This window comes from Suncus etruscus, chromosome X (assembly GCF_024139225.1).
Source record: "Suncus etruscus isolate mSunEtr1 chromosome X, mSunEtr1.pri.cur, whole genome shotgun sequence".
NCBI classification, from domain to species: Eukaryota; Metazoa; Chordata; class Mammalia; order Eulipotyphla; family Soricidae; genus Suncus; species Suncus etruscus.
Genome location: NC_064868.1, coordinates 6,493,450 through 6,521,001, shown reverse-complemented (window position 1 = coordinate 6,521,001; position 27,552 = coordinate 6,493,450). Strand labels below are relative to the sequence as shown.

The window sequence follows — 27,552 nt, the reverse complement described above, 5'->3', positions numbered from 1 at the left end:
TGCTCAGTTTACTCCTGGTTCTGGGTTTAGGACCACTCCTGGTGGTGCTGGGGAAACCATAAGGATACAGGGGTTTGAACCCAGTCAGACATCTGCAAGCCTGGTGCCTTACCTATTTTGCTCTCTCTCCCCCCTTTTTAAGTCCACAGGGACATAAAATAACACAACTGTTATAATTGCAGCTCATCATGTTATAGGTTATGGAAATTTTTGAGGTGAATTTGAGGCCCACTCCTAGAAATTCTGCCCATCTCATTGCCACCTAGTAGAAGGTAGAACAGAGTAGTTAGGAGATTCTGCAATTAGAATGTATTCATTGATATGGACTCAACAGACGTTTTTATATACTTCTGTGTTGTTTGTGTGTTCGTGGAAACATTTTGCCACACCTTCAGCATGGTTATTTATATGCATATTTTGAAGCTTCTTTAGAAATAACATACTTTCAAAATTGTAGAACCATAGGCTATGGGTTACCAATACATGTATCTGCTTGAGAAGAGGCATTCAACTGAAAAGCATGATGGCAGTCTGGGGATGTGACTCAAGTGGTGGAGCATATGTCTTGCAAGTTATAAAGTCCTGGGTTCAACTCCCTACACTGAGAATCCCCTCAAAACTTCCAGGACAGTCCCTTTAAGGACAATACCAAAAGATTTTGAAATAAACAACATAGCTCAGTACTACTTCATTTAAAGAAATGCCCAAGTATTCCCAGGCAGCAGAATGACTTAAACTTTGAAAGTATCCTAAAGCCCTTATCTATTTCATATCCTACCTTGCCCCAACTCCAAATTTCTGCCAATACCATGTACCCAAAGCAGCTGGAGACCCACTGTCAAGGAGCCCCTGGGGGGAACCCTAGACTTCACAAATTTTAATATCCAGCCACCATTTCACAGCAATGTCCAGGATGGCTTTGAGTCTGATCTGCTAGAAATCTAAGGGATTGAAACAAAAGATTTCCAAGTCCCATTTAAAGCCTGGCCTCACTCCTGAGCACAGAGTCAGGAACAGCCTGAGTGTGAACACTGCTGGGTGTGGACTTACCACTCCCATACACCTGCCCACTCAACCCATACTGTCCACTACCAAGAAAGAAAAAAAAGAAACTGGGAGCTGTTCTCTCAGAGTGGTGCCAAGTATGCAAATCCCCGACCTTCCACCTCGCTGACTAACAAACAGCCACTTTAAACAAATATGTTTCAAAGGCTCTGAAGATGCCAAAGAGAGATGTCAATAGCTAACAAATGAGAAAACAAGCTGAAAACTGTTACACTCAGCCCAAGACCCAAAAGTTAAGGCAACACTGGGGCCACAGTGCAAATGTGCCCTGTGCTCAGCACGAGCAGCAAAAGGAGATGACAGAGAGAGAGAGAGAACTCACTTCCTCACAGACAGTATTGTGTCAAGTTCAACATCACCGTGTTTACTTTTAACCCCTACCACAGCTTCCTGCTTTCGACCATCTATTTGCGAACTGCAAGCTGTCAAGGGCCTTTGGGTCCTTGAACTAATGCTCTCCCTCCCTCTCAACCACCCCCAAAAAGCAGGCAGACAGACACACAGGCCCAGAAATTCTGAGGCTTTCTTTCTCTTTTGTTTTCGCTTCTCTGGTTTCCCAGGTAGGGGCATAGGCATCAGCTGTGAATGTCCCACCCAACTCAGGCCCTCACATAAGCCAGGCATGTGCTCCATGTAAGTACCCTCCAGCCCTGAGGTTTTTTTCATTCCTTTTTAGTATGAACTTGGACTGTCTATTCAAAACCATAGAAACATTTCAGAAGATTCTATGAAATGGATGCTTCAAAATCTTTTGCTGGACTCGGGTGCATGGCTCTGTGGCTCTGTGGGGTAGGTTACAAAAGGAAGGACTTCCCTAAATTAAATCTAATGTGGCAACATGAAACCCCCCCCCAAAAGGGCCTGCGTCTGCCTTTTTTAGGTGGTTGTCTTTCTGTTTTGTGTGGTAGGGTGAGGTCTCAGAAAGACAGGAATAATTTTTGTCAATAAATGACTTTGAGGGGCCGCAGCAGTGGCGCAATGGTAGGGTGTTTGCCTTGCACGTAACTGACCTAGGACAGACTGCAGTTTTATCCCCCAGCATCCCATATGGTCTCCCAAAGTCAGGGGCAATTTCTGAGCCCAGAGCCAGGAGTAAGCCCTGAGTATCACCAGGTGTGGCCCCAAAACAAAAACAAACGAAAAAAAAAGACTTTGAGGATTTCATCCTTGTACCTCCTATCATGGTACTGCTCATTATGATCTATTCTGGTCTATTTGGACCTTAAGCTTGGATTTTAGGGAGACAAAAAGATGATCTTATGACCTTTTCATGTCATTGTTGACATATTTTCTAATAAGCCCCCCATCAGGAGGGTTGTCCAATACTCTGAGGAGATATAAATGATTTAGTGAACACTTGAGTAGGGTTATTTCTAAACCAATCAAGGTCACCTAAAAAAGAGCAAGGTGGGCCACATTTTTCTTCTCATCTGAGAGAGATGATCAGCCCAAAGGGTCCGATTTTATTGTGATCTAAGATAGAACAAGGTTTCTGATATGCTTATTGTCTTATTTTGCTTTCATGGGTTCTTTTTTGTGTGCATGGTGCCAGTGATTGAAATCAGGGTCTCACACATACAAGGCAAGTTCTCTACTGCTAAGTCATAGCCTCAGTCCAATTTTTTTTTTTTGCTGTTGTTTGCTTGTTTTGTTTTGGGTAAGATCTGATGATTCTGAGGCTACTAAAAACACAGTGCTCACAGGTCACTCCCCAGGCTGCTCTGAGGACAAGGCAGTGCCAGGAATTAAACCAGAGGCTCCCACATACCAAGCATGCCACGGTCCTTTGAACTATCTCTCTGGCTCCGGGCCCATTTTAGTTCTAATTCAACAATCACATTGCAGCGTTCTGTTGTCTCCTGACTTTTCAATCCATTTCTCTTCTTGCAGTATGTTTTGTCATTCTGCTTGTTCCCTCATTAAATGGGCTCCATAGAATTTGATGCAAGTTCTCTATTTGTATGTGTTTAACAATTTAAGAATTAGTCTATGGGAGTTCATGCGTCCCCACTATCAAAAAGTCCCTGGGAGGGCCAGAACAATAACACAGCCCTAAGGCACTTGCCTGCATGCAGCTGATTCAGGATGAACCTTGGTTCAATTCCCGAAGTCCCATTGGTCCCTGAGCCAGGAGCGATTTCTGAGCGCATAGCCAGGAGTAACCCCTGAGCGTGACAGGGTGTGGCCCAAAAAGCCAAAAAAATGTCCCTAAGAAACTGAGAGTCGTCACTCACAGGCCAACTACACACATACAAATTGAGCCTCCTTAGCTCAACACTCAAACTGTTACACTGTTTACCCTCCCTGCCCCATAAAGGCTGAAGCTTATTGAGCAGAGATGAGCCCCAGCAGTGCTCAGGAATCTGGAATATTAAACCAGGCAGAGTGGGCCCTACAGAGTGTTACAGAGCTACACAAGCCACACCCAGAGATGCTCAGGAGTAGAGGCTACAGCTTCAAGCATAGAAAAAGCATACGTGTGAGAAAAGCAATCCACTACCACATGAATAGACAAGGAAATATTAGTGGTTGTATTCATTAGAAGATTTATATGGCAATGTTGAGTCCTTATTCATAAGATACAAAGCGGAAAAAACTCAATATCCATCAACAAGAGAGTAGATAAATAAATTATGGCATGTTCATAGGTGAGATAGTACATAGCAAAAATAAATTACTGCTCTAACATAATTTTATTATGCAAAAGACACCACCTGGAAAGGAGCACAAATTATGATTCTATCAGAGCACATATTACGATTCTATTTACATGGAATTTAAGTACAAACAAAATTAATCTATCATGATAGATTATCTAGGTGAAGGAAAATGACGATGAAATGATATGCTGGAACAGTCCAGAAGGGTGTAAATAGAACTGATCTGGACTGGTTACAAAGGTGCACACACCAGAAAAAATCAAGCTGTACATTTAATGATTGCAACATTTGAATATATACATATATAAACTGAAAATACATGGCTTTTAAGGAGGAGGAATGAAGAAAATGGTATGCCAAAAGAAGTGGGCAAAAAGAGGAAAGAAATGGAAGGGGCACTAGGCAAGGATTCTTCTTCCATTTATATAATAGACACACCAACTAACCAAATAAAAGACAAAGAGGAAACAACCCAAAAGTTGCAAATCTTAGTTACCAAACTGGGTGTTGATGTATTACCACCTAGATATTACTAATAAATCTAAGAGTTGGCAAAGCTCAGCATCTTCCTAACAATGAGGTGACTATAAGGTGGCTGATGTTTTCTCTTGAGAAATTGAGACAATAAAGTTGGGATGTATAGTGAACCCCAACACCTTGGGGAACCATACTCAAATGGAATACCAATTAAGCATCCCATAAGCGAATCAAGAAAATGTCTAAGGTATCCTCTCTGCCCGTCATAACATCAGCATAAAGGCACACAAATAAACAATGGGATTCCACAAGATTACCCAATTCAATCTGGGGACAAATTATTCTTACGCTAAATATAGCTAAATAGTACACCCACTCTCCAAATTGCAAACTTATGCCAATAGGATTATTATGATTTCAAGATGTATTTTCAGCTTCGAGAACTCTCTACAGCAGTTTTCATTATTGTTAAACTCCACTGCATCCACCTACCAGAGACTCAATAATAAACCTAAAACATTCCTAGTGGGTGAAGCCTTGAAAAAGAGACTCAGTCATCTGAGAGAATACAGGTTTCTTTTTCTGCCCAATGTGACAGCTTCAAATGGCTCAGCCCCAGCCATTCCTGCCACCTCCTTTCCTGGCCAGGGGAAGGGGGGGTAGAGGGGATGAGAATGTGGCTTTTCCTTCTGAGTGCTCAGGGGAGGCGAGATGGCTAGAGATTAGGTGAGAGTAGGGGCTGCTGGCCAAGACAGACTCCTTCCCTTCATGGATATTCAAGGGCAGCAGCACATTGTTAGGAGACCAGCCATGAGCCAAGCAATTTCATGCACCGTCTCATCTGTAAGATTTTGGTCATGGGGGTGGGGGGGCTCCCAAGTGGTGCTCAAGAGAACCAGGAACTCCACTGGCAATTCTCTTCCAACCCAGCCTGTGGTTCAACACAAGGGCACAAGGATGCAATGCTGCTTGGGCCCTATGGTACTGGGGATACTCAGGCCACCATGGTGGTGCGGGAAGCACCCAAGGCTGCACCTGCTGATGCCCAGAGATCCTGGTGGGGACAAGGAATCAAACCTAGGTTGTGTTCATGCCCTAACTGCTGGGCAATCTCCTGGTTCTTGTCATTTATTTTTTTATTTAAAAATTCATATAGGCTTCCCTATGAGTGCAAGGGGGGAGACTATGAAATGAGAGGGATAGGGGTTGAAGTGATAGCACAATGGTAAGGTGTTTGCCTTGCACTTGGCCAACCTGGGACAGACCTGGTTTTGATCCTTGGCATCCCATATGGTCCCTGAGCCTGCCAGGAGCTACTTCTGAGAGCAGAGACATGAGTAACCCCTGAGCATCACCGGGTGTGGCCCAAAAACCAAAAAAAGGAGGGGGGGAATGGAGCTATGAGCACATTACACACTAGGAATGTGCTATCCCTTGGTCTAGTTCCCAGTGCCTTGAATCCTTGGGGTGGCGCAGTGAGACTCTCTCACAGGAATCAGTAAATAAACTCAAATTCAGGAGGTACAAGTGGGATTAAGAAAGTGTGACAGAGTGGGCGAGGCAAGAGCCAGGACTGGAAATGGGGACTGGGTCCTGAAAGGAGTAAGCACTGTAGAAGAAGTGGAAGCAACCTGAGTAACACCAGGCCAAGAGCAAACGGTGAACTCTCAGCTCACACAGAGTCACCTTCCATTGGCCTCAGGGAAGGTGGGGCAGCAGGGAAAGGCAGGGCCCCCCAGCAACTCTGCCCAAGGCTGAGCAGGTGGAGAAAAGCTGAGTGGAGCCCACTTCAGCACCTTTTGCACTGAAGAGCTCCTCTGTTCCCTAGGAAAATGGATGAAAATGAATGACCTGACCCCAGTTCAATCTCCGGCATCCCATATGGTCCCGAGTTTGCCAGAAGCAATTTCTGAGTACAGAGTCAGGAGCACTGTTGGGTGTGACCCATAAACAAAAATGAAGGAAATTGAATTCCAGGCCTGCCTGGGCTTGTCCCTGCCCTGCTGTATTCCACACTCTCCACAAACACTTCTGGGCCCACAAGCTTGGAAGACCCAAGCATATTCTAGCTTGGATTGTCCGGAGTTTGTGAATTAGGAGTTTGAAGGGGCAGCAAACCTGCACCCACAGTAAAAGACCCCATCCTGGGCAGCCCCTCTACTCTGAATCACTCTACAGTCCTTCTCCCCAGGCCTCTGGCCCTGTCCTATGATCTTCCTCACTATTTGGCCCCTAGCTTTGCTCCAAACTTTGCCTGCTCATCTGGGAAAACTCTTCACTAGACCCTCACCATCCCGGATTTGGCTGTACTTCTTGGATGAGTCTTGTCTCCAAATCAGTGGCTGTGTCAGGAAAAAAAATACCACTCAACAGAGTTCACTATGGAGATATGAATACACTGTGATCCAGGCGGAAGAAGCCTTTCCTGCTCACAAAACAGAGAGAACTGCTTGGGTCAACCATAAACTGAGGAAGGGAAGCTCTCAATTCTTGCAATTATTTACAGGAAACAATGGTCAGTAACTGGTGGCCAATAAAACTCTCCCCCTGTACACCATCAGCAGACTTGAACCAAACCTAAATGACCCTGGGAAGCTGGGGGCAGTTCAAGGTCCCAGGCAAGAAGTCTGGACACTTGTTTTTCCTCACTGACCCCTTTCATAAAAACCTAACCGAACTGGGTGGAGCATTTGTATGATAGATAGGGGATTTCCTTGCATGTGGCCAACCTGAGTTTGATCCCTGGCCTCCCATATGGTCCGTCAAGTCTGCCAGGAACAATTTCTGAGCACAGAGCCAAGAGTAACCCCTGAACGCCACTAGGTGTGCTCCCCCCCCCAAAAAAACCCTACCCAAACCACAATACAGCTTGGGACATCTCTGGGCCCTACACAGAAAGCCTTCTCATATCTGGCATAGGGAGGAAGCAGATGGCACGGAGACCTTACTGAACCCAATCGAGATGACCAAGTGATTCCTTTCTATCCAATTCCACCTAAGATTAAAACTGAATGATCATGGGGCTGGAGAGTACAGTGAGTAAGGTGCTTGCCTTACACGCAGCAGGCCCCGGTTCAATCCCCGGTATCCTACTTGGTCCCTAGGCACCATCAGGAGTGATTCCTGTGTGCAGAGGCAGAAGTAGCCCTGAACACTGTCAGGTGTGGCCCCAAAACAAAAAATATCTGGTCAGGAATTTCCTAATATGAATGATCTTCACTAAAGCTCACTGAACTTTACTGAAATAAACTCCTAGATGATTTCCATTAAAGAAAAAAACAACCTATTTTTCAAAACTTTATTAAAAATTTTTTAATTCAATACCACCTCGAGGCCAGAAAGTGGGCAAGGAAAATCTCTTGCTCCCTTGAAGAAATCAGTATGATAATGAAGGTGTAAAAACAGCATAATTGGAATTTTGTTATTTAGTGTCTGCTTCTTGACTTAAAGGGAGGGTCAAAACTGAGTTTTCAGGCAGAAGAGATACTATAGCAGTTTAGGCATTTGCTTTTCATACAGTGGATGCTAGTTCAGTCTCCAACATTGCATAATGTCCCTTGAATCTGACCAGGAGCGACCCCTGACATAGAGCCAGGAATAGTTCCTGAGCACTGTATGGTGTGGTCCCAAACAAACAGACAAAAACTGAGTTCCACCTCCATTTTAACTGGAATGGAAAAAGGGTAAAAATTCATGAAAGCTGTGAGAGCAAAGAAATATATGATTAAACTATTGAGGATGCCTCCTACTTTTCCAGCATCTTCACAGAGATACTCAGTTTGGGAAGAGAACATCTGGAGCCTTCAAAAGTGATTTTCAAACAGGACATCTGCCCCAGATATCATGGCCAAAGTTATACATGTTCTTCCTAAGAGGTCATGTTGCCAATTATCCCCTAGATGTTCAAGAAATTCTCCCTCAGGTACCCCCATGCTTCAGTCAGTAAAACCCACCAGAGACAGGAAAAGGCTTGCATTTTGTACTCACTCTTACAAAGTTGTCAGGGAACAAACCTCTCCTGCCGTTGATCTGTCCCTCCCACCAGCCTCCATCCTCCTTCCTGATGTTGGTGATGATCTCACCCACGCTGATGGTCAGCTCATCGTCGTGCTGGGCCTGGTAGTCAAACTCCACTATGGCCTCCACTGCAATGAACAGGGACAAAAAGGTGCACTTGAGATCAGATTTGGTGAAGTCAGAGGACCAGCAAGTCTCTGAAGTCTGTAGTCACATGAAATGGAATTCCCCTCCAGCAGTGCTTAGCACAGCAGGGTAACACACAGCAGGAGGTGACCGCTTAGAAACCATGGTCAGTGGTCAGGGGCACACATCGCGACCAGTGGGTGTCAGGGTCAGCGAGGGACTTCAGAGGGAAAACCCCACAATGCTAGGAACATAACATTCCTTGTCCCTCTCCAGAACCCATTTCCCCAAGCAGAGAGGGCACTGAACAGACATAGAATTGGTCCCTTGAGCAAGACATGCAGTCAGGCTTATTCCTCTGGGCTTTGGTTGTGCAAAATGTGGAAAATAATAAGAGCACCCTATAAAAACAACCCCCCTCTCTTGGCGACATGTGTGAAGTTAGCTGATACAAAGGGCCCTGCTGACCAAATCAATGTTTTCGACTGCTTAGCTTTGCAGGCAAAACTGCCCTCTCAACAGATGGCTTCTTCGGCAGCACTGCCATCTGAAACTATGGCAATCTTTCATAGTTGGTGAGCAATGCAGGCAGATGGGTTTTCTTGTTGACAAAGTGCCAGCCCACATGAGCAGAACTAAGTAATCCAAAAACTGGCCATTTTATTTATGCTGGCGATTTTATTTACGATGCATTATGCGACTCACCTAAGTATTGATGTAAGGGGAGAGGGTCAAAACTGAGTTTTGTGTTCAATTTCCTGTCCTATCCATCCTTTATTTGCAGATCAAAATAAATCAAGGAGTGAAAGAACGAATGTATGACAGGAAGTCAAAATAGACTTAAGTGATAAATTAGTAACTTAGAAATTATGGTAAAATTGAGGCAACAAAAGATGGCTCAAAGAGAGGAAGTACATGCCTCCCAGGTCCAATCCCCAGCACCACATGGTTACACCACTGGGAGTGACCTTGAGTCAGAAGTTGAATGTGATCTAAGCACTATTGAGTAAAATGGGAAATCATGATAAAAATAATTGAAGAGGAAAAGTTCTTTAGGCTATATAAGAAGTGCACAAAATGAAACCTAAATCGATCACATGTGCAGTAAGACGAGGTTAATTTCCTAGACAGAAAAAGTAGTACATGATTCATGTGTGTTTTGAATATGTGAAGCCCTGGGTTCAATCTCCAGCATCACCAAAATAAAATAAGCTATAGGAAAAAATCTTAGTTATCTTGGGTTTGGCAACGATTTCTTCAAAGAAGAAAAAAATTGCACATATTTTTTTACTTCGATAAACCATGGTCCTTTTGACTGAGAAAGGAGGTTGATAGTTGAATGGAGCTCTGTGAATGGAAGTATGCATTTTCATTAGACAAATTTCCCCCAAATGCTTCCAGGTCAAAAGACATTATCCATCCAGACTGGTGTGTTCTTCATGCCTCCTTGTACATAATTTCAGCCATACCAGATAGCCCATAAGCTACTTAAAGTGGAATTTCCTTGTCTGGATCATTTATTTCACTCTAGAATTAACTGGCTGCTTGAGCTCTCAGAAATCTGCTCAGGGTAAAGCTGAATTGTGAATTATTCTTATCACTTACCAACAGAGAGGAGATACATAAGAGCATAAAGAGGCAACCATTTGCAGCTTTCTCCTGGTTCCTGAGAAGCATGAGGGCAAAAACACTATCATTATGTATCATGCATTGCTCCCAGTGGTTAAAGTGAATCACCCTAACAATCAGCAGAAAACAGCTTTCTTCAGAGTACCTAGACATGGATCTCTTGCAACTTCCCTTCAAGCTGACATTCCAGTAACTGCTGTTCATGTAGCAGACACTTCTCTTGCATTGTCTCATTGAAGACTCATGAACTTATGACACCCATATTCTCAAATGAAGAATCTAAAGGCCCACAAAGGAATTAACCTGATGTTCTGGGCTGGTTATCTTCAAAATGGGGGAGAATCGCTTTGAAGATTAAGTGAGGGGATGGGGAAACGAGAACATCTCTTCATTATATTTTAAGAAGAGAGTCAACTTGTCTACAATTCCATGAAACAACACTTGGTTTTTCCAGCCTCCAGGTCAGGAGGGCAGTAGCTGGAAGGATAGTGGTGTCCCTCACATGGTGTCCCTCACAGAGCCCGGCTCTGCAGAGCTCACTGCAGTTTCACCAGGCCTCCCGGTAATTCTTTGTTGTGGTTATTACCCCCATTTAACTACTGTCACCCTGACTAACTGAAGGAAAAGACTGACTAAGAAAGCAGGGGATGTAGTAACCCTCAGCATGTATTCAAATAAACAAAATGGAGCCATGTCTTCAGCTTCTCTGCATGAGGACATGCTAGTAAGATCAGACAGGAGACCGTAAACCTCTAAACTGGCATGGCAATGTATGTTGCCTTCTACCCGTGGTCTAGTACATTACTTAACTATATAGTACACAGTATTGGGATTAACCCCCAAAATAAATGTCTTCATTTTTCCACTAAGATCTAAAGTCGGAAACTATTTTATCTTACGTTTTCCAGAAGTTTACAAAGTCTAATAAATGTTTAGAAGCTTCTTTTTGGTTTTTTTTTTTCTAACATAGTAATATATACATATAATCTATAATAAAAGTAGGAGGTTTGGGGCCAGTGCAGTATAGTACAGCTAGGAGAGTGTTTGCCTTGCACATAGCTGACCCAGGTTTGATCCTCAGCATCCCATATGGTCCTCTGAGCACCTCTGGGAGTGATTCCTGAGTGCAGAGCTTAGAATAAGCCCTGAGCATTGCTGAGTGTGACCCAACAACCAAAACAAAGATGAGTAGGTTTTTTCCCAATAAGAAAGTTCTTAGAGTGCTGACCTAGGCTCCCCAAAACTAACTCAACCCACCCGAAGAAGAAAGTTTAAGCTTTTCTGATGGCAACAAGAAATAGTAGAAAGTAGAGCTATAGGGAATCAGCAACTGAGACAATCTAGGGAAGAAGATGGAAGAACAGGATAGCTAAGATGGAGGACTCTGGTCAGGGCCCAATTCATCATTGAACTTGAACCCTGTATAACTTTTGGGAACTCAGAACCTGACCAAAGTCTAGTGTACAACTGGATTCTTCTGTCTTAAACACGAAGTCTTGTTTTCTTCATTCTGTAACCATGTAAACTGCAAGAGGACAAAGGAATCTGTTCCAAGCTGGTTCCTCAGAAGTAAGGAGCTGGTATCCATTGATGTAACCCAAGAGAAACTGTTCCTGGCTTCTCACTCATGCATTGCCTCTGTGACTTCGAGGTTATATGCTAATTGCTGCTCACTATGAATAAAGGGTAGAGACTGGTGGCTAAGAATGAATAAAGAAAATAAAGCTTAACCTCATGGTCTTCAAATGTTACCAATATTCTCTGGAGCTGCTCTTCCTCTTTCCCTTCCTTGACACTAAGATTATCCCATGCACCCTGCCTGCCTTCTGGAGGGGCCTTAGTTTGACTAGGCTTCCCTATAAGCATCCCTGGTCTGTAGTACATGCTCGGTAAAGCTCGCCTTGCATTTGAGAATGGCAGCTAGTTCTCTGCCCAACGTGCTACGAAAATGCCAAGTGTCAATCACATTTTTGCAAATTGAGTCAGACTCTTCAGTGCACCAAAGGAGCTTGCTATTTAAAGGATCCTGTGGTTCATTCTTTTGTAACTTGAATAATCACTTCCTGCTTTACCTTTCCTGTCGAGATGAATTTTTACATACTGGGTTTTTCTAAGAGGAGGAAGCCTAAGTATGGTGTGAAGAGCAACAAGACATGAGGCTATGTCTCTCCTGCTCCCTCTATGGACTCCTGTTCTCTATAAACAAAAACTTTAGGACGTTACTCTCTGCTAGTTACCACTCACCTTACAGTAGTCACTGAAGTGCAGCTAGTCTAAATTGAGATGTACAGCCAGTGCAAAGACTTATTAGGGAGAAAAACGAATATAAAATAGCTCATTAATCTTTCTTCCACTGGTTGCATGCTGAATGACAACTACTTGGGATATCTAGGTTAAATAAATATATTTCTTCAATGAATTTCATTCCCCTCTTCACTTTATTAATACGGCTACTCATACTATACATACCACTTGTAGTATATTTCTAGTGAACAGAGATGGTTTGGGGGGAATATTCAGAAGATGAGAGATCATCTGTTGTAGTGTGCACTCACCATTAAGATATTCATGAGAGCCCAGGAGAAAGAAAAAGACTGTGCCCCAAACCCATTTCCTTGCCTGCCATCCGGAAGTGGCAAGCAAGGAGAAAACCTTACCAAAGGTCTTGTTTCTTAATAGTATCCCTTGGAAAACTATCTCTGGGCATGAGCACAAAATTAAAACATTAAGCTAAATGAAATATCAGAGGTATAATTAGGGCAACAGTAAACAAGATCCCATATTTAAAGACACTATAAATTACAAAACTTAAAGAACAGTTCCCTGTCAGAAAAATTGCACCCTCCAGCTGTCTGCCGTGCCAAAAAACCAGCCTCTACAAGTTGCTACATCTATCTACTGTTGCTGCAAAAGCCAAAGCTACGGTTACCCCATGTGAACAAAAAGATAAAGCCAGAGGAGATAAGAGATCTCTCTTGAAATGCAAACCACTTCACCCTCCCCTATCTCTGCCTTCAAACCTGCTGGTAGGAATCTCCTGCCCCCCCTTCACCCCCAACCCGAAAACAAAATGGGTGGTTTCAACTGCCAGTTGGCCCCACCAGCTGCCAAACAGTTTCTCAAGGCAAACTTGTTGCGCTGGCATTTGGAGCCACTCTGTGACCCAGTCTCTCCACCCTTAGCGCTTCACGACCCACAAGCACATGGCAGCTCACCCTGATCAAGCTGGAAGGGGAAAGCCATTCTCTCTTCCAGAATCTAGTTTCCCTGAATAATCTCATGTTTGGCTCTATACAGATTTGAATGAACCAGAAATCATAAGCAAAGCTTAAGTTACGATTGATTTCCTCTGTGCACTATATTGGAAGTCCTGAAAAACGTGCCTGCTTGGTTCAAAATCACTTCATTATAATATTGATCAGGCAAAAACACTATCTCTTGTAATGAAACGAATCTTATTTAAGGGTCTAGGTTCACTGAATATTGCTTAAAATCTCAACGTTTTCAAGAAATTCTCCATGACACAAGGACTGGTTGCTAATGTCACAAGTGTCTCAGTCTTATGCTTTAGGGACATCAGAAGTTGAAACCAAAGAGATACAAGGGATAATGCATTTGCCTTAGTATGCACTGGACCCTGGTTGGATTCCTAACACTGCATCCCAGCACTGGATCCCTGAGAACCAGTGGGATCAAAGCATGAGCAGTTAGCTGGGATAACCTCCAAGCATTTGTGTGGCTGAAAACAAAAAGTAAATGTCTGAAACAGAGGCTAGGGAGTTGGTTCAATGGGCTCAAGTGCAAATTTTGGTGTGTGGGAACCTCGTGGTCCCTGAAACACCACCAAAAGTGGCCCTATAATCCCAAGCACTGCAATATATGGCTCAAAAAATAAAAAAGAATGTCAGGAGAAAGGCATATCCCATCTAAATTTCTTTCCCCCCTTTTCTTCTCATATTGTGAATTTTAAATAATCCTTTTTGTCTGTTTTGGGTACTTAGGGGTTACTCTTGGCAGTACTCAGGGTTACATGCAATACAGGGATCAAACAGGGGCCTCCTACATGCAAAGAATGTATTCAGCCTGCTGGACTATGTGTCTGGCTTTGGGTATAAAATTGGAATGCTGATATTTTAGTTTCAGTCTTAATTGAAGACAGTGTACAAAATCAGTTCATGGTGGGGAGCAGTACCTAGCAGAACTCAGATCTAACTTCCGACTCTTTTCTGGGATTATTCCTGGCAGTGCTCATGGGAACTATATGAGTAATAGGGATCCACCAAGTGCCCCACTCCCTGTACTATCTTTCTGGCCAATAAGTGATACTTTTGCCCAAGAAATTCACCAAAAAGATTGATGATCATCAGGGACAGAATGAACATCTGTTATCATCTTAACTGTTTTCTTAATTTGACAGATGGGAAACTGAAGTTTGGAAAGTTCCATGATTGAAGTTTGAGTGCATGAGTTCTAAGCAGTAATAGTGTCAATGACAGGGCTAAGATCCCGTGAATTACAGCCCAGATGAGAGAAGGGATGGTTCTTAAATGAAAAGGAGGGGATGCAGACTAGGCAGAGACAGACTTCCAGGCAACTGGGTTGGAACTGCCTTCTTTTGAATGTTCATGTATAGATAGCATTGTTTTCAGGAGACTTTGGGAAAACAAAACCAGGCAAGAACACACAAGAATCTGTGTTCCTATCTAATGAAAAAACAAATGCTATTTCAATAACTTACAGGTTTTTCTCACAGTACTGGAGATAGAATCCAGTCGTTACACATTTGAGATAGATGCTAGACCACTAGCCCTCCTTGAACAGTTTTAAAAAGAGTAAACTGATCTCTTTGACCAAGAAAGCTTGTCTAATCTTTCAAAAAAAAAAAAAGAAAGCCATGAATTTATAAAGAAAAAAGAAGGCTAGAGGTGACAGCTCAAAGGCTGGAGTGTATATTTTCACGTAGAGCCCCAAGCTCAATCCCTAGTTCCACATGTTCCCTGAGCACCACTGGAAGTGACTTCTTCCAAAAAAGGGAGAGGACTAGAGTGTAGCTCAGTGGTAGAGCACATTCCCTGCATTTTGAGGACCTGAGTTCAATCCCTAGGCGAAGTCTCTATAATTAAATCTGATGAGATAAAAATGAGATTAGTTGTTGCCTAAGGCTGGGAAGACTGAATGAAGATGTATTTGAGAGATTTTTTGGGGGGGGTAACAAAGTTGTAAAATTATTGAGTTTCACACAGTGCTACAAAATGTACTAAAATCATTGACAAGTGTGCTTCAGATAGATTGTTTTATAGCTCAATGTAACTTAAACAAATAGGAAATCAATTATATATGTATTTCCAGACTTCCGACCACAAAGAGTCACTCATCAAGGTGATTGTGTACCAGGGACACATAGTCCCCCTTCTAGGAGAAAAAGAAGTTTGGAGGAGCTTCTCATCTCCCATAAGTTATCACCTGATGGGGCTGTCCATCAGCAGGCCTGACTCTCTGTAAACACCAGATCCAAATTTTATCACTGTCTCATGATGACAGAATGACAAAGACTGCAACTGGCAGGAACAGAGTTCCCAGAAAAGGAGGACCTGGTATTCCCTCCACCCTGTAATCAGCCACGCCATCAGCCCTCCTTCCTTGTATTAAAGAAGTGAGTTTGTTTGTTTGCTTTTGTTTGCAATGAAAGAATCCAACCAGACTGCTAAAAATTACATAATGCCCGTGATAAGTCAGAAAAGGTCCATTCTCACTTTCTATGTTGTGTCAGGGCTGAGATTTGGGGGACCCAACCATCCCATGTCAGGATCACAGGAGCTAAGGAAACCTCCAAGTTCAACAAGTCTGCCCTTGACACAAGTTATGTTTTCCTTTGATTTCTTCAGAAATACATCACATAGAGGCACTGGGTGAGCAAGGGGTATGTGTTGGTCAGAATCTCTTAAAAACTGAGCCCCCAACAGATTCAGAGCATAGATCCCAAAGCTCAAGAGCCACCAAACCTGGACCCTGCTCAGGAAGGAGACAAAAAACTTAAGAGCTCTTTGCAGTTAACTCCTTTCTGCAGCAAGCCCGAGTAACAGCTCTCAGAACTGAGCCTCAGCAGGGAAGTGGGAACAGGGAGAAGCCAAGAAAAATCAGAGAGCAGAATCCTAGCCAGGAGAGAGGCAAGAAGACCTGTACCTCTTATAGCCTAAGGATGCTCTATCACTAACAGCTTTCTAAGTAATAGGCCCAAGCAACCCAATTCTTCCAGCCCAGCTCTCCTCTGGTTGCCTTGATCCATAGGAGAAAAACCACTGCTTCTGAAACCTTGGAGACCTGCAAGTGGCTTCCAGGTTAGACTTTCCTGTCCTAGCCATGGCATACAGGCTTGAGGCACTGGCCTTGTGCAGAAGACAGTGGCTGCTGCACAAAGAATGATGAGTAGAAGTTTGGACACAGGAGCATCTCCGGGCCACATGCTCCTGGATGAAAGCCATGACAGTGCCTATCTGAGCATCTCCCCATCGCCTGCTGTCTGGCACGTAGTAGAGGCTCAATATCTGCTGGTGATCAACAGCATGTTCTGAAAAGGAGATGTGTGCACATCCCTCAGCACAGTGAATACCGCTCCAAAGATGCGCCGACTTATTTAACTTGTAGGTTAGAGAAAGGCAAAGATCGGCAGGATCAGTGAGTCACAAAACAAGCATAGCGTTCAGGCCACAGGCTCTGGAGGTTGACTGTGATAGGCCTCAGATCGACCTCCACCCCCTGCTAAAACCATAAGAGCAGACCAAACAAGGGTGATCAGAGAACAACATGCTATGGACACACCCGGGTCACCGCGTTCCCTGAGAGAGCAGTACTTCCCACAGTCAGAGATCCTGAGTCCCTAGGGCCTGAATTTGGAAGCCTTTTGACCCAGCAGGTCAGCATCCAGCTGCATAAAACAATGTGTCCTTAACTACTTCCTGAGAAAAATTAACCCTTGCCAATGAGACACAAAGCTTGAAAAATAAATGCACTATACATGCTGGATAAGACTAACAGCCAGAAGAGAATAAAAATATTTTTAACTGAAAAAAATCTTGAAAAAGCATTCAGATGATTCTGCAGATAAAAAAAGACTATCAAGGAATAAAGACAATTGATTATGGCTGGTTAAGCATCACCTGAGGACAAGCCTATCATTGAAAACAAAACGCACATAAACAAAAAAAAATCATGGGGAGGAAAATAAATTTCAGCTAGAAAACCGATTAACTCAAAATAGTCTAGCCACAGAGAAAACCTAACCTGCTTTTGAGTATGAGAGAAAGCACATGACTGTTACTTTACATAAATATCTAATCGTTCTCAATACTAAAAATGTTCCAGGGTGAGTAAAATAGGTTCTTAAGTTTTAATAATGAAAACCTGATTCTCAGACTCAAAAGAAACCCAAATCAGAGGTGCCTAATTAGAAGACAATCCCCCTAATTTTCTGAGAGGAGAAACAAAATGGTTGTAGGTAAAAATAAAATTAATAGAAAAGCAATCAAATTTCTGTTTATGTCCTGTGTTAATTTAGAAATTATGTGAAATAAAACAATTAGAAAACATAAGCTTACTACACACCCAGGTACCCTCATTTATGAGCAAGTTGATTCAACAGACATCGCATGAATGAGTCCAAGATTTGATTATGGTTAAAAAAATACCTTAACAACATTGTCTAAACTCCTTTATGCAAACGAAATTCAAAGAGCCCTACAGTACAAAGACTATATAGAATTCAGCTCTGGCTTTTCTCAAGGAGAGTATCCGGAAGAGGGGGGAAATGGGACTGGGAACAGGTTTTCGAGTTGGACAGATCATATAATAGAAGGCAAAAAAGCCTTTGTGTTGATTTCCGAATGGCCAAGCTGAATCCGCTGTGAGAGGCAAGAATGTGTGGAAGACTGGGGAAGCCCGTCAACAGTGGGGGTTGGGGAACAGAGTTGAGCCACTGCATGACCTTCTGTTACTAAGGAGCAAGCCACGTGGTAGGGGGAAAAGCGAGACAGCGAGGGGACAGGCAGCCAAATTCAGTGTCCCTCTTCGGGCTTCATTTGTGCCCCCAAGTCTCATAATCTTGCTAAAGGCAGAGGCCCAGAAGCAGAAAGGAAGTGTAAAGCTGCCGTTTGAAGGGCTCCCGAAAGTGAAGTCACATTGCCCAATGCATCTTCCTCCTTCAAGTGGTGAGCTGAGTGCTTGGCCCACCAGGCACTCAGGAAACACTTATTCTTAAGTGGGAAGGAACTTGTGAGGATGATTTTGACAAAAAGCTATGAATCCAAGAAAATGGGATCTGAGACAAATGCACAGGACTGACAGCAGAAGACAGTAGCACAAGTGCTCTGCAAAGCCAACTAGAATCTCAAGTGCCCATAAGCACAGCTACTGTGAGCTTCTTAGCATCCTAGCGGGAGACAACACTTAACAGCATTTTCATATGTATCTGTGTTGGTTGGATGGTGCCTTTCAGGTTTTTATGTATGTTGGTAGAGCATAATTATGAGTTTTCCCAGGCTGCAAGGGCAAATTGTTGCAAATCTTTGTGTTTGGCTGAACAACAGCTATTCAAGAAAAAATGGTTGGTCACATGCAAAACTTTAAAATATTCAGATCCCCTTCCTAACACCATGCACAAAAGGCAGATTAAAAATACTCAAAGACAGAATATCATACCTGAATTCATAGAATATTTTGAGAAAAACAGAAGTAAACGCCTTCAAGATATTGAAAACAAAGTATCTCCAATGATTTGATGTCATTGGCCAAGCAAACAAACGGAAGCAAGGATAAACAAATGGGACTATATAAAATTAAGAAGCTTCTACCTGCCAAAAGAAATGACGAGCAAAATAAGAACACCTCCCAACCTGAAAAAGAATATTTGCCCACCACTCAGCTGATAAAGGGTTGATAGCTAAGATTACATTGGTAGAACTTTAAAAGAAAAAAATTATCCACAAAATGAGGGAGTGAAGAGACAGTACGGCATGTAGGGTATTTGCCTTGCATGCACCCAACCTGGGTTCAATCCCCAATACTCTGTATGATCTTTTAAGCACACAGCCAGGAGTAAGCTCTGAGAACCATCAGGTGTGATTCAAAATCAAAAAATTGGGGAGGAGGTATAAACAGAATATTCCTTAAATATATAGACATCAAAAAGTATATGAAAAAATGTTCTGTAGCATTTATCATTTGGTAAATGAAAATCAAAGCACCAATGAGATACCACCTCACACCAGAGAGACAGGCACACATCACAAAGAACAAAAAAGAACCAGTGCTGCTATGGCTGTGATAATAAGTGGACTCTCATTCACTGCTAGTAGGAATGCAGGCTGGTCCAGCCTTTTGGACAAACAAATATGGACATCCCTCAAAAAACTAGGCATTGATCATCTGTATGAACCAGCAATTCCACTTCTTGCATCTATGTACTCCAGGGGCCAAAAAAAATCTATCCAGAAAAGACATTTGTATTCCTATGTTCATTGCAGCACTATTCACACAATAGCACAATTCTGGAAACAGCCCAAGTAACCCAAGTGACCAATAACAGATGACTTGATAAAGAAACAATGGTACATATACACAACAATTTAAGAAACTTAAGAAAATATAAAATTTTAATATTTTGAGATTTTAAGACATTTAATTTTCAATATAAAATTTTAAGAAAATTGAGAAAATAGGAACTCATGCAATTTGTGGCTACATGAATGTAGTTGGAGACCTGAGCAAAAGTTAGTCAGAAAGAGAGGCACAGACACAAAATGAACTCTCATGTGTGGGATAGAAAGAAACAGAGAAGGGAAATAACAAATTCCCAAAGGCAACAAAATCTGAGAACTGGTCTTCTGTAGGAAGCTTGGGGGAGTCCAAAGTAAGTTGGAACACAGAGACAATAATGGTGGGAAGCAGACAGTCTAATGGAGGGCATGTGCTGGAATGTTGTACACATGAAACCTAACCAGTAGCAGTTTTATAAACCACAGATGCCTAAAATTTAAAAATTAAAGTAAAATAAAAATTACTAATCAAGTATCTACTTCAAGAATGTTTCCTGGTACTGGGGTTACAGCATTTATTTGTTTTGCATGTGGCAGACCCTGGTTAGAATCCTATACCACATATGGTTACCCAAGAAACACCAGGAATGATCTCTGAGCACTGAGCCAGGAGTAATTCCTGAGTATAGCTGGATGTAGCCTAAATCTTCCCATAAAAGAATATTTCCTTAGGTAACTACAGTGTAAATAATACTTCACAGTTTAAAATAAAAAAAACACCCTGTGTATCTATTCATCTTATCACAACACAGAAGTGAAGTGAAAATTCAATACTTTTCTTTCTTTTGAAGGTTACAAATTAATACTGGACTAATGGGAAAATATTTAAGTAAACTAGAGTGGGCTTTAAAATGTTTAAAAGCTTTTCCCAAACTGAAATATATGAGGTTAATAAGGATACTACTATAGGAGGATCAATAGTAACACATCAAAACACTTCTAGGATGATATGCAGAAAAAATATATCATTTTCTCCCAGAGATAATTACATTTACTCTCAAAATATGCAGGAAATTCACCAGCAACAAAAAAGCCAGTTAACCTTGAAGAAATAGCTGATTCTAAGTCTGAGCCAGGAACGATAATAAGCCTTAAACATCCTGTCACACAAATATCTTGTCAAAAACATCTTGTCAAAGCAAAAAGCCATCAGAGAGCAATAGAACTGTGTCGAAAGTATTCTGAAGTAAGCAAGAAAGAATTCCCTGTGACCATAAATGGGAAAATATGGGAAATCAGTGAGAGTAACTGCAGTGGACTGAAACATATGTAGGTTTGATGTTCTGAATTGATATGTCTTTCAAAACTCAATGGTCACTTCTGGAGGGTGCCAGGTTGGAAAACTGGTAAATTAAGGGAAAGAATTAAATATTTGCATTGCCATTCTGGCTAGTAAATGAAGAAGCAATGACAGAATTAGATAATCAATCAACATTCCCCAACTTCTAATGTAAACGAGGACATTAGCGATGGTTACTAACAGCTGCCAACATTACCCAGGCCTGGGACCTCCAAACAGAAGTGACTACCAGCCCCATAATCATTTTGTCCACAAACTGGAGGTGGATTACCCTGGAAAGACAAATGGTACCCGGACGAAGTCAGCAAAATCTAGGTGGTAGGAAACTCGATGGGCATACGACTTAGTTTCATCAACCCCCGAAAGAAGTTACAAAGGAAAAGGAAATGAGATGGGAGAACATAGATTAAAAGAGGCCCAGAAGCAACCAAGCAGTTACAAAGCAGGGACCTTCCAAATCTTCAAACATCTTTTTTGGTATTTTAACTATGTGCAGGAATAGGAGAGCGGCCTCAGATGTCGATAATAAAGAAACGTTGCTAGCAATTGGAGGTGTGAAAATGGTACTATGAATTTTTTGACTTCTGATTTGTGATTCTGGGATTGTGCTATTCTTTGAAAAAAGTCTTTATCTTTAAGAAATGGATGTTGAAACACTTCCGGATTGTGAAAACACTCTGAAGGGGCAAGGAGAAGAATGCTCTGCACAGAACCTAAAAGATAAAGAGAAAGCCTGTAATGCTGGTGAAACTTGAGCTAGTGAAATCAGGGATTTCATAAGTCATTCACTTAAGTTCAGGTCAGTTAAAGTCACCTTGCATGTGGTCAACACCAGTTCATTCCTCAGCACCATATATGGGCCCCAAGAGTAAGTCCTGAGCACCACTAGGTGCACTCCAAAACCAAAAATATAAATAAGCAATGAAGAGTATATTCCTCAGCTTGGAAGGATTCATTTTCTAAGGAGAACCTAACTCTTTTTGTCTTTTTTACCTTTTCTTTTTTTTTTTTTTTTGGTTTTTTTTTTTGGGGTCACACCCGGCGGTGCTCAGGGGTTATTCCTGGCTGTCTGCTCAGAAATAGCTCCTGGCAGGCACGAGGGACCATATGGGACACCAGGATTCGAACCAACCACCTTTGGTCCTGGATCGGCTGCTTGCAAGGCAAACACCACTGTACTATCTCTCCGGGCCCCTTTTTTACCTTTTCCAGCTTCACTCTGATATAGCCAACGTGCCAGTGTGGAAATTTAAGATATACAGTGCAATGATTTGATACAGGGACCTCGCATAATTACAACTTTGCTGCTGAAGTCGAGGAGAAAACATTTGAGATCCACCCTCTTAGCAACTTTCTTTTCAGGGGGGGGCACACCCATCAGCACTCAGGGGTTACTCCTGACTCTGCGCTCAGAAATCGCTCCTAGTAGGTTCAAGGGATGCCGGGAATCGAACCCAGGTCCATCCCAGGTCATCAACATGCAAGGCAAATGCAATACAGCTGTGCTATCACTCCAGCCCCACCTCTTAGCAAAATTCAGTGGTACATATATTATGCAAACCAGCCCCCATGCTGAGATCCCCACAACAGTCTACCAGAAGTAGACTGGCATCTCCCATATGCCTCCCGGCCCTTGGTAAACACCATTCCTACTCCATTTGAATTTAGCTGTTTCCAGGCTCCACAATTATATACATGTATGCCATTTTCTTGCCTGGCTTTCACTTAGCATAAAGGGCCATGCTTCAAGGATTAGAATAAATCAGGTTTTTTATATGACTGAATACTACTCCCTATATCCATAAAACTTTCTTTTCCTTATCAGTTTATTAACCTCTAACGCACAAACTGCTTCCAAATCTTGACTGCTATAAACAGTTTGGTAATGAACCTTGGGGGGCAGCTCTGGTTGAGGTACTGGTGTCCTTTCACTTCCTTCAGTCATCTATCCAGAAGTGGGACGGTGGAGCCACCTGACAGTTCTATTTTGAATGCTTTGGAGAACCCTCGGCACTCTTCTTCCACAGGGGCTGCTCTAACAGCCATTCTGATCTGGGGATTCCTGACATATGTTCTGTAGAAGGCAGGCTGTGGCATTGGTCATTTGGGTGGAAAAGTGGTACTGAAATTATGGCTTTGAATAGAGACCCCCATCTTCAAAGAATGGGTGCTGAAACATAGCAGCAGTGGGGGAGAACACCCTCCTAAACCTTGCCATCCCCAGACCTAAAACCAAATTTGGAGGGAGCAAGGCTCCCTAGGCATCTTTGTCTATCCCTTGCAGATACTCCCACATCCTACTCGCCACTCAGCATGAGGCCCTGACTCCCCGAGACGTCCTCCACCCAAAGTTGTAGGGCAAGAGGACTCCCGGGGGACAGATGCGGTGTTGTTCAGGAAACATCCTCGTCCAGCTATCAGGATCAGCTGCCACTCGTCACCTCACACACCCCACACCATGATCCACACCTGAACCAGGCTAGAGGTCAAGTCTTGGACCCTTGGTTAACTAAACACCTCCACTACTACCCATTCCCCCCTTGTGAGAAAATGGAAGCTATATCTGCCTTGACCAATAGTGTGGAGGTTATCACAGGCTGCAGGCCTGATGAAGTCTGAGATGGTTTCTGGAGCTACAGACCAAAACGTTGGCAGAAAGGGAGCTGTGCTAGACTGGAGTGACAGCACAAGAGGTAGGGTACTTGCCTGCACATGGCTAACCAGAGTTTGATTCCCAGCACTACAAAGGGTCTGCTGAGCCTTGTCAGGAGTAATCTCTGAGCACAGAGCCCAGGAATAATCACTGACCACCATGAAGTCTGTCCAAAAAACCAAACAAACAAACAAAAAAAAAGAAAAGGAGAGAGCAATGTGAGTGCTCATCATTCCAGGGAAAAAATTCACCCCATCTCATTTCCAATAAAATATACATATTAACAGGCTCAGCCAGTCGCTCTCCTTGAAAGAAGGTACAAGTCCATGTCTTTGGCACAGTTCTAAGGATACTGGACTGCTGTCTGCATCGTTAACCAGAGCCAATGTTCCAGGGAGAGTGTCCACTCTTTGCTCCAGAAGACCTGGGCTGGCCTTACGACTGGCAGCCAGCAGGAACAGGAGAAACCTTTGATAAATCAAGACACACTCTTCACTATGGTGCCAGGTACCTTGTTGTCATCCCATTTTTTACCTGCCACAGCCACTCTGGCAGATACCATTTCCTGCCATCAGTAAAGCAACCTCTTCTGCCCCTGGTGTTCTCCAGAGAAGGAAGTCAGACGTTCAGGGGTAACAATATGATCCCCCTCGAAAAGTCCTGAAAATCTTAGCAGAGCCGCATACCCCTCTCCTAGGCGATTACAGGGAGCTAGTGCTGTGTCTCAGGCAGGGAGACAGAACGCTGGTGTGTTCACCTGTACTGGACATTGCTGTGGCCAATAAGTCACTGAGAGACAGTTATCCCAACAGATTCTACCATGTCACCTTGTGTGCAGCAGGTGATAGCACCTACTTGTGCCTGAGTCCACTCTATACCCTTTCAATGAGATCAAACTCCCATGTCTTCCTCATAAGCATCATTAACTGCCATGACTGGATGCTGTACCTCACCTACTTTCTGGATGTCCCAAAGCCGCCATGCTGTGAAAAAGCCACGTCACACTGAGGGCCACATATAGGTACTCAATGTGTGTGACAAAGCCTTCACATGATCCCAGCCCTCCTGCATTACTAAGTCCTGCCTTCAAGTCCTTGCATCCAAGGCCCCAACCATAGTGCAGCCATCGCCACTATGCACAGTGCATATACTTTCAGCAGCTCGGCAGAAGTATTTGGGGGACTTGGAGGACACTCCTGGCAATAATCACTCCAGGGGCACAGACCTGATAGTTCAGCACTTGTGCCCAGAAATGCAACGTTGCTCCTTCCAGTGCAGTGAGGTGGGTATCCACTGGGGGGCTACATGGAGTAGTGATTGAGGTGGGGGCCAGGCAATGCCAGGGCTCTAACTCAGGGCATCACGCATTACGCCAGCCCTTTGCACTCTCTCCCCAGCAGCCCCCATCCAAATTTTTGAATCTCAAAACCCATGAGTCTACGGACATACCTGTTTGAAGTTTCAGGTTTGGAGTGACTTGTCAGGCCACAGTAACTGGCACTCATTGTGTGAAGTGCCTACTTTCAGTACCCCTAGGAAGAATCTGTTTCCCAGAGAGATCAGATCACTTGTGGAAAGCTCATACCCTGCCTTCAGCCAGTCTGGATTCAAAGCCTATTTTCTTGCCCCTATTTTTTCAGTCAATGTAGAAATGTAGATAGTCTGAGACATAAGCTCTAGATTTTCCACTCACACAGATAAAAATATGATGATATTACATGGGCACATAGAAATACAGGTAATATATTCAAGTATAAAACCATGGTAAATTAAATCTGCCCCCCATTCATTCTTAGGTGACATTTTCCTGCCAGAACATCTCTCTAGTATTTAGCAGAGACAGGGACACTGGGCTAGACAACAGAAATCAGAGTCATAATAGAAGTCAGAAAGGATTAAAAATAAGGAGGGCTATATTTTCTGTCTGTAGCGAGCAAGAGGACAATGAGGACTAAAAGAATGGAGGTAGATGGGGAACATATTCCTTCTCTTTCAGAGAAATTGGGGTCACCTGTAGGTGAGAAGAAAGTCTGAGGAGAGTGAGAATTCTAGAATAAGCTCAGTACAAAATACACTGAGAGACAGAATTATCTTATACATATTATCTGAGAGTGTGAATTCACCAAGGAAAAGACTGGATGAGAATTCAGTGGAAGCATTGATGGACAGCTATGAGGACTCAGCAGAATAGGCAACTACCCTTTGCTCCAGCCTCATGATCCTCTTCAGAGCTCACAGCAGGGCCAGAGACAAAAAACCATGTGGGCATCCCATGAGAAGAAAATGGCTTCAAATCTGGACTTGGTGTAACCAATGTGTAGAGAGTGGGAAAGCTCGGCACCTGCTAGGTGACAGACTAGTAAGTGGTGATCACAGTGGAGAGGTGGTGGTGAGTGGAAAGGTTATGCTAACTATGTGCAAAAAGCCCATGATCCGGACAAGATGGCAAGTAGTAGACTCCAAAAGGAAAGAACAAGATAAAGAGACCAAGGATGAAAAGAGAAGTTTCTGCTTCCCTCCCCAAATCCAGCATCTCTAATCTTTCCAGAAGGCCCTTTTCAAAAGACTGACTCTGTCTTTGCCATGGAATGAAAGCTGGCCTAGCCGTTGGAATTTTCATCAATCAGGTAGCTATCAGAATCTGAAGGTTAAGCCTCTCTCAGAAATTATGGCTATTTCTTCAACACACCCTCAACTAGCACTTCAAGAAACAAGTAAGTCAGATTTACATACAGGCCAGGAGGGGAATGTGTCTCAGTAGATGTTAACCTCCCATTGGGGTCAATATTTACTATTGGGAATGAATGCTGCTATAGGAAGAAATCACACTTTTGGGGAAGTTCTTGATTCTGAAATTCAAAGACTGTCACATCCAAAACGGAGGTTCCCAAAGTTATTTGGCCTATTTTCACCTCTGCAGAACAAAGTAGCACTCAGTACTCCCTGGAAATCTTTTTTTTAATATAATTTTTATTTTAATCATAGCAGCTTACATATCATTGACAATAATATTTTAGGTACATAGTAACATAAAATCAGGGAAATTCCCATCACCGAACAAATAGCACACTCTGATTGCTCCTAAGGCTATTACTACAGTGCCTACATGGATCCTTCCATCATCCAGCATGGCAGTATTGCCCATGTTAGAAAACAAGGGTAGAATATTTTGATGGTCTAGAGTCCCAGTGGTCCTCAAACTATGGCCTGCAGGCCACATATTGTATTTGTATCTGTTTTGTTTCTTCATTGCAAAATAAGATATATGCAGTGTGCATAAGAATTCGTTCATAAGTTTTGTTTTTACTATAGCCAGACCCTCCAATGGTCTGAGGGACAGTAAACTGGCCCCCTGTTTAAAAAGTTTGAGGATCCCTGGTAGACTCTGAAACAGACAATCTCATTGGCACTGACACCCCCATCTTCAGGGAGACATTCTTGTTTTGTCAGCCAACACATCCCTCCCCAGAGGGTACTATGTATGCTCTCATCAATGAAAATAGATTCTTTTTCTTTCATCTTCATAGTTTAGAAACAACTTCTCCCATATCTCAGGCCAGTGATTAGTTATCACTGTATTCTCCAACTAACTATAGAGTTTGCTGACTAACTCACTACTTATCACATACTGCCTTAGACCAGCTTTTGAATTATTGCCTTAGACCAGGAGTTGGTGTACTTTTTGTAAAGAACCAGTTATTTTAGGCTTTGTAGTCTATATGTTTTGGTGCAATTACCCATCTCTGCTGTGGTAGCAAGAAAGAAGCCATGGACAAGATGTTAAAGAACAAACATGGCTAAATTTCAGGAAATTTTCATTTACAGTCTACAGCCATACCACCTTGAACACGCCCGATATCCTCTAATCTCGGAAGCTAAGCAGGGTCAGGCCTGGTTAGTACTTGGATGGGAGACCGCCTGGGAATACCAGGTGCTGTAGGCTTAAAAAAACTTCATTTACAAAAATAACCAGTAGGTCAGATTTGGCCTATAGTTTATAGTTTTCTTACCCCTAACTCTTCCTCTCTCTTAAAT

General features: G+C 42.9%; 1 protein-coding gene and 1 non-coding gene across 2 annotated transcripts in view; one reads left to right on the top strand and one right to left on the bottom strand.

The window, feature by feature from the left end:
• Window positions 1-27,552, bottom strand: part of SH3KBP1 (SH3 domain containing kinase binding protein 1) — a 362,585-nt gene that overhangs the window by 302,957 nt on the left and 32,076 nt on the right. The window contains exon 2 of the mRNA XM_049766785.1: window positions 8,190-8,347. Within this exon, the coding sequence (XP_049622742.1) occupies window positions 8,190-8,347 (158 nt within the window). The remainder of the gene's footprint in view (window positions 1-8,189; window positions 8,348-27,552) is intronic.
• Window positions 27,342-27,460, top strand: LOC126000131 (5S ribosomal RNA). The gene has a single exon (XR_007492496.1). It is a non-coding gene; the product is annotated as a 5S ribosomal RNA (ribosomal RNA).